Source organism: Nanorana parkeri, unplaced genomic scaffold (assembly GCF_000935625.1).
Source record: "Nanorana parkeri isolate BGI_ZX_2015 unplaced genomic scaffold, ASM93562v1 scaffold1132, whole genome shotgun sequence".
Taxonomy (NCBI): Eukaryota; Metazoa; Chordata; class Amphibia; order Anura; family Dicroglossidae; genus Nanorana; species Nanorana parkeri.
In genome coordinates, this window is record NW_017307400.1 from 531,508 (window position 1) to 539,182 (window position 7,675).

At 41.4% G+C, this 7,675-nt stretch overlaps 1 protein-coding gene across 1 annotated transcript in view; it reads right to left on the minus strand.

Annotated features, from left to right (window-relative positions):
• The window catches only part of BCAR1 (BCAR1, Cas family scaffolding protein), a 42,837-nt gene that overhangs the window by 19,174 nt on the left and 15,988 nt on the right, over positions 1–7,675 (minus strand). The window contains exon 4 of the mRNA XM_018568054.1: positions 398–556. Within this exon, the coding sequence (XP_018423556.1) occupies positions 398–556 (159 nt within the window). The remainder of the gene's footprint in view (positions 1–397; positions 557–7,675) is intronic.

Below are 7,675 nucleotides of genomic sequence, written 5' to 3' on the forward strand. Positions count from 1 at the left end.
GTACGGCCAGGTCTGCCCACCGGCTGCTTCGAGTCCCTGCTCCTGCAGCCTCCTGGTATTGGGACGGGGATATCCCAGGAGGCTGCGAGAACAGGCGCGTCATTTTCGTCTAGGCGAGAAAGGCACTGGCATGGGTGCCAGATAAAAATTTTGTTTACGTTTTGTTAAACAAAGCTGTATTTCGAAGGAGGTGTATTAAAGGGAGCCAAAGTGGATCTGGGCAGTGAAGGTCCACTTGAATGTATTACAGGTAAGTACATTGCTTGCAATGAGAATAATACATTTTTTGTCAGCAGGCTTGAAGGAACATGGGGAGTGATATGTAAAAATATAAGTTTAGCTTTAAATAGAACCATAAGTTGCCAATGTTACAGAAGTATGCCATGGCAGTACCAACCTCTGGGCTGTAGCTGTTCACTAAACACCTGGTGGGTATATCATAAATCTCCTGGGGTCCAGCTGGGAGCAGATGCCTGGGAACATCATACTCATCCTGTGGCTCCGCTTTGGGTGAATCATACACATAGACTTGGCCTTTTCGAGTAGGAAGGACAACCTAGGGAAAGAAAAAAAAGTATTGTATCATTCAGTGCTATACATCTAACATTATATTACAACAAAACTACTTCACAATGACACAGAACTTAAAGTGAACCCCCAAGAATTGAAATATTGGAATTACCCTTGCTGGCTTGATTTTAAAGGTGCAGTTTCCAGAGTCATCATCCTCACTTGGATTTTGCAGACTTAGAACATGCATGCAGCCAGTAAAATCTGAAATACTAGGTAATGAAACCAGGGTAAGTATGACATCCCTGGAGCCTGCAAATTAAGTTCCCAAATTTCTATTATCACAAGTTCCCTTTAAATGTGAAGAACTTTTTTACTAAAAAAAATGCAGTTCTGAAATTCCAAAAACAACCATTAGATGGAGACAAATTCTAAGCTTCGAAATACAATAGACTAAAACCTACACATGAAACCATCTGCTATATCTAGTCACGGTATACTGTATATGGCGAGGCGACATATATGTTTTATCAGATTTAGCTGAATGACAGCCAAGACAGATAAGAAATAGCCATAACCTTTGTAACTCTGGGTTGTTCTGAACTAAGCACACAGAAAGCAAATACAATTGCATTCCAATTTAAATCCTTTGTTCTGATTGCCTGTTTTACATTTGATGACCTCTAAATAGGAAAACTGGGTGGAGAAACATTTTAATGCATACAATGTTACCAATTTACCCTGGTGATCAGTTGTATGGGACAATCCATCACACAAAGGGCAGCACTAAGCAAGCGTTTGATCTTTGTTCATTCAGATACAGTAAATGCCGTGAATGTTTAGTTCCTCTTCTACATGTGCAAACATTGATTTTTCTGTAGAAGCCCTAAAGGCTGCAATTGAGGCTTTAAAAGACAGACAGATGGCCCATGGAGAACAAAGGTAATAAGATGTACAGAATGTCCATCTTTGGACTAACTTGCAAACTGACTTTTTGTCATGTAGCAGCACATATCAAGTGAGCACCTTATTTACAAGTGCTTCTGGTAGTTGAAAACACTGAAAATCGTCTACTAGTAAAATCCTACATATCCCAATATTTATATTACCATTTACTAGAGCGTCAAATTGATCAATGTATGGCCTTTTAAAGAGCCTGACCATGCCAGTCTCTACCTGAAGTTCCATGCAATGGAAGAGCCATTATACTCACCTTTCCAGGCCTGGGTCTCCTATCTTTCCTCTATTCCAGTGCTGCGCCTCCATCAGAGTCCTCAGCATTAGACACTTATGTGAGATGCCTGTATTCCCCACCATGCTCCATGGCTATGCCCTCTGACCCCTGTGTCATTGCTTCCTGTAATGACATAGGGGTCAGAGGCTGGAACCACAGCACACATTGGGAACACAGGCATCCGACAATCCTGGAAGTGTTTTATGCTGAACAGTCTTACAGAGGCTGCAACGCTGGAACGAAGCGAGGAGAGGAGATATGGGCCACCAGAGTGGTGGGTAAAACGGTTGCTCTATGGCAGAGAACATCACTTGCAATTTTTTTTAGAGATCCAGCCATCTCTAGATGTCTATGGATGCATCCTGCAAAGTTTGCATGAGTGTTTGGGTCACTCTCAACACATATGAGAATGTCACCAGGCCAGATTATAAATACAGATTCATGGGCACCTTAAAGTAAACCTGACATGACAGTGACAAGGAGGCTGCCATTTGGGACTTCCCTTTACAAAAATGGTAGTTACCTGGCTGGTCCAGAGCAAGAATACAGAAAAAGAGTACTGTGTTTTATCTGACTTCTCTAATCTGCCTACTTATTCTTGATTGGTGACATTAAAGCTACGTAAATAGCATTTTTGGAAAAGGGTGAGCAATCGCAGCCCCTATATTTCTCTCAATACAGGTTTCCTTCAAGGATGATGGCTGGAGACAGTTTGCTCTTGACAGCAGCTTGACTTCCCATTGCATCATGTTTTGTAAATGATCCTCCCTCACCCTTCATCCATAGGTCCACACTGGGCCTGGTCTTTCTCAACTCCCTGCAAATCCCAGAGGCCATCTATCAGTGTGGGACAGGGAATGATGCAGGTCATCAATAATTAAGAAGGATTAGCTCAGCGGGCAAAGACATTGACATGACATACGGAAGGTTCAAGTGCCATTTTCTTCTCCTAAATGTGCTTTTGTGGCTTGGTCTCAAACGAAACTTGGTAGCAATATAATACTTTCTACAATCTTTATGTGTAGTCAAATGTAAAATGGCATTTACTATATGCAAAAAACTGAGAGAAGCTGCTCTTTATCGGGTTCATTCATTAAATGAAACATTACGATTTATGGATGGATTTGTCAGCCTCATACTTAAAGTGACATTAAACCCTCAGATTTTTTAACATAAAACAATACTGTAATGTGCGCCTTACTGTAATCCATGGTTGTTTCCCTTCTCTTTGCTGCTCTTCCTTTTAAATCTGTATCTGTTCTCATGCTGGGGGAGAACTTCTGTTTTGCAGCAGACTGCCTTGCCTCTGGAATGAATACATGGTGTCTGTGTGTAGGTTTGCAACCTGAGCCAGCACTACAGGAAGAAGCACTGCAAAGGGAAGTTCTCCCCCAGCATGAGAACAGATACAGATTTAAAAGGAAGAGCAGCAAAGAGAAGGGAAACAAACATGGATTAAAGTAAGGCACAAATTACAGTATTGGTTTATGTTAAAAAATCTGAGGGTTTAATGTCACTTTAATGTGTTATTTGCCCCGTTCTGAGATGCATCGCCTAGTTCTTATGGACTAGCAGGTCTGCTTGAGGAATTTATATAGGATGTGGTGTGCAACAAACAATCTAGCATAGTAGATATATAAAAGCCAACATGCTGTGTTTTTTTATATTCTATTTACTGTACATACATATCAAAATATGGATATGGATATTAGGTAATTACTATTTCCAGCCAAGAGTTGGAGTTCCAAGTTGATTAAGTTAGAGGAATGACTATTATCCCTTTTTTCCTGCTATAAAGCTGGCCATACACTGCTCACTGTTTGGCCAATTCAGCAGTGTGTGGCCCCGACTGCACCCTCCATTCAACAACCTTAAAGGAGAATTATGAGGCGAGTGATTTTCACTCAGCCTCATAATCTGAGCCGACCTGTAACAATGAAACTGTCACAGGTCTCAATCGATCGGGAAGTGAGAGAACACATACCGGCGCTCGCTCACTTCTCGATCTATCCGTGCAGAGCCGTGACTGTCACTCACGGCTCCCTGCAGGGATCCCCCCCTCCCCGATCCTCCAGCGCTGACTGGCGGAACGGACGGGTACAGCTGGCTCTGCCTCTAGATAGGCAGAGCCAGCTGTCACTCACACAGCTGGGTGGATCCAGACAGAATTGTCGGGATCCGTTCCAGCTGCGGCGTCTCAGTATACCGCGAGCTGTAGCAATTCATGTAAGGCCATATGGAGTTTCAAATTAAGCTAGAGAGTCACAAAGGGAGAAGATACTGCTGTGCTCTCTTTAGATATCCCAGAATGCTCTGCAAAATTAGTGCCACAAATGAACCTGTTATTACCTAAAAGAGTTTTCTGAGCAAAAAAAAGTCTCTGCCGCTCAGTTCCTCTCTACAAAGGAACAAGCATGCACGTTTTCTAGATGTGAACCACGTGTGTCTGTACAGCACTTGCTGGAAGATTAAGTATCTGACCTCTGAATCATGTAAAACCCAGCATCTGGATCATTATTATCTGTAGGCACATTTACAGTAACAAGTGGTGATAAGAAGGGGCCTTTAATCCTGGAAAATCTCTTTAAAAGATATTTATAAAGATGGTTAATCTATAAAAGTTTCATTCCTCCTTAATAAATTGAGAGCAACCCAGGGCAAAGGGAATATCGCGTTACCTATTCTTAATAAGTGAACCTTATTGACTGTTGAATCTTCGCTAATATCAGTGTTACATTCCCCAAAAATGTCCTAGCCAGGATTATATCACTGCTATAAAGAGAGGTATGCTTTTTAATTCACTCATGAATTTATATGAGATTACAAACGACCTTAATAAGGCAATTCTAAACAAATCTCTTCTATACTGTTATTTGAAAGGCATCATAAAATATTTATAGCTTGAGCGTAAAAAGGGTCGAGGTGTGTAATACAAATCAACTGCGCGTTTACCAAGAGAAATACTTACTTTAGAAACGCCTGTCGCCCTGTTCTCCTATCCTATCACCAGTGGAATCCTGCGAATAGCTTTGTCAGGTAGACAATTCTATTATACAACTGGTTTTTATTAGGTTAGCAGAACAAAGCAAAGTGCAATGCTAAATGGCCCGAGATTCCCACCAGCCACCATGATGTTACCATAGCAAACACGTCTAATTACCCTGAAAGCCATAGGCTCAGCACCGCATAATACATCCATCCACTCCAGAGGTCACACATGCCAAATCATATGAAAACACATTTGCAGCAAGAGGACCACTCAAGGGTGTACATACAGCCACAAATGTGATTAAAAAGCAGCATTTTTCAGTCGGCAAATGTGATTCTGTATTACATATATTTTTCACATAAAAATATTTCAGAAAGGTAGTATTCCTCTAGAAGAACAATATTAGATTTTTTTCAGTGATTTTTTATTTTATTACTGTGATTTTATTTCTGATTGTTTTACTATGCATTGTTGTGTTATATTGTTATATTCAGATGTATAGGATATGACTGTTGTGACTGTCTGTATGCACATACAGTACAATCACCCTTGCTGAAAAGACTGCTGAATTGGCTTTGCAGGGTGACATGATATCTACAAACAGGGAGCTGATTTAAATACTGCCGACCTACTCACTGTGGGTCATACCGGAGATCCTTGGGTCATACTAAAGGTCCTTCGGTCATACCCATTCTGCATCCCTACCATACATTTAGAAAAAAGTGCAGCAAAATGTTGCATACATTAAGTGGACCCTACTTGAAGTCAGTGTGCTCCCCCCTCAACTCATGTATACAACACATATTAAAGTAGATGTGAACCAAAACTATTTTTTAAATTTTGGTTACAGTAAGGGAGGACAATAACCCCTGCCAGTTTTTTTTATCTGTGTCCTTGTGGGGAGATTTCCCTTCACTTCCTGTCCCATAACCACAACAAGAAGCAAGAGGAAATGTATCCAAAGCGAGGGAAACCCTTGCTTGTCACCACTGGACCATTTCCCCTCTATTTCTGTTCTGGGGACCACTTAAAATTTGGGATTTTCTTTCATTTTCACTCTCGGTGATAACGGTCACTAGGACAAATAGAGGGGGTGAGTCTCTCTAACAGGGACACAGACGGCAATAAAAACCTGACCGGTGATCTAATCCCTCTCCGCTCTATCCAAACTAAACAAAACGTTTTGGCTTCAGTTCTATTTCAATAGTGTAAGGGTAAATTGCCATCATTAACGGAGCAGGTTACCAATATTAAAGAAGATTTTGAGTGTGTAGCGCTGCACACTCAAAATCTTTTTCATCTTCACAAAACATAGCGCAGCAGCTCTCACATCGCACCCTGTCCAGAAGCGCAGATTTTACATTGTTTCATACCAATATTAAAGCACATTCAGTATGAAGGGAAGGAAGTTGCCAAGCTCAAGCTGGAGATGACAGTAACAACATAGGAAGCTACGCTGATTTGAGACTTTAATAAAATGCCACTATGACTCTTGGCTTGGACAAACTGATATAATGTAATTACACTTCCGAACAACAAAGACTTGCTGATATGTTACAGCTCCATAATTTAATCTTAGGTTGAGAGGTGTTGTACACACTGTTGTATTATACAGCAGCATCCTGTCTGTCCTCCATTGATCCCATGTCACAGACAGTGCACGTATGCCCCAATGGATATGTCAGCACACAGAGAGTCATGGAATTATACGTATGTGTTTGTTCTCATTATAAATAACATGTTTTATTAAAAAAATTATTATACAGTGTAATTGCCACATGTAAAAATATTCAGCAGATCCGGCACCTGTAATGATATTTTATTTATTTTTGGTATCTACCGTATATACTCGAGTATAAGCCGTCCCGAATATTATATGCCACTGGCAATTTACGTGGCGCTATACATACTGTACATTCACATCAGCCCCTGTCCTCGAGGAGCTTACAATCTAAGGTCCCTATCACACATGCATACAGAGCCAATTTAGACAGGAGCCAATTAACCTACCAGCACGTCTTTGGAGTGTGGGAGGAAACTCACGCAAGCACAGGGAGGAAATGCAAAATGCTTTCAGATAGTGTCGTGACCGGGATACGAAGCAGGGACCACAGCACTGCAAGGCAGAAGTGCTAACCACTAAGCCACTGCAATTCTATGTAAATCTCTACTTTTCCTGTGAATGCTGAGCTTGGGCCCACCTCTTACTACATCATGAGCCACCCTAATGGTGCTATAAAGTGTATGTATAGACAATTTTTTTTATTTTTTTTTATAGCGTAGGCAAGGGTTATTTTGTGCCGTCTGTACCCCACTAGGGTGATTTCCCTTTACTTCCTGCACTAGAGACACATCCTGTTCTAGAGACACACTCTTTGACAGTTAGCACTGGAGTAGTCGTTCCCCCACTGGAAGATTTAACCTCAACTGCATCTGTACAGACACACCTGGGATTCCTGCCACAAGAATCCATTGGTTCTTAGCGCAGGAATCCCCAGCTGCCCTCTTTGAATGTTGCCTAACACTAACCTAGATTGAGTTCTGATCTAGCTCTTTTTCTGTATTCTTTCTTTTTAGCAGACTTTTCTTTTTTTTTACAGACTTCTCTAGTGAGTCTAAAGAGGAGAAAGACATAGTGGAGGTTTCTCTTAGCAGTGATCACTCTGATTGGCTAACACAGTTATCACATGATCGGGACCCATCCTACTCATCCTAATTGCTGGTCTGAGACCAGGAGCTGTCAGTGACCGATCGGAGTCCATGCTGGGGATGTCCGATTCAACTTGCTTCTAGCACAAACACATGCCGCATCTTTGCGGCGCCACAGAAGAAGGTCAATATCTGTGATGCCACATATATGTGTTATGCCATCGTTAAGGGTTAAAAACCAGGGTCTGGGCACAGGTGCACTTTAAGTAAGGTACTGGTATCTATTAAACATG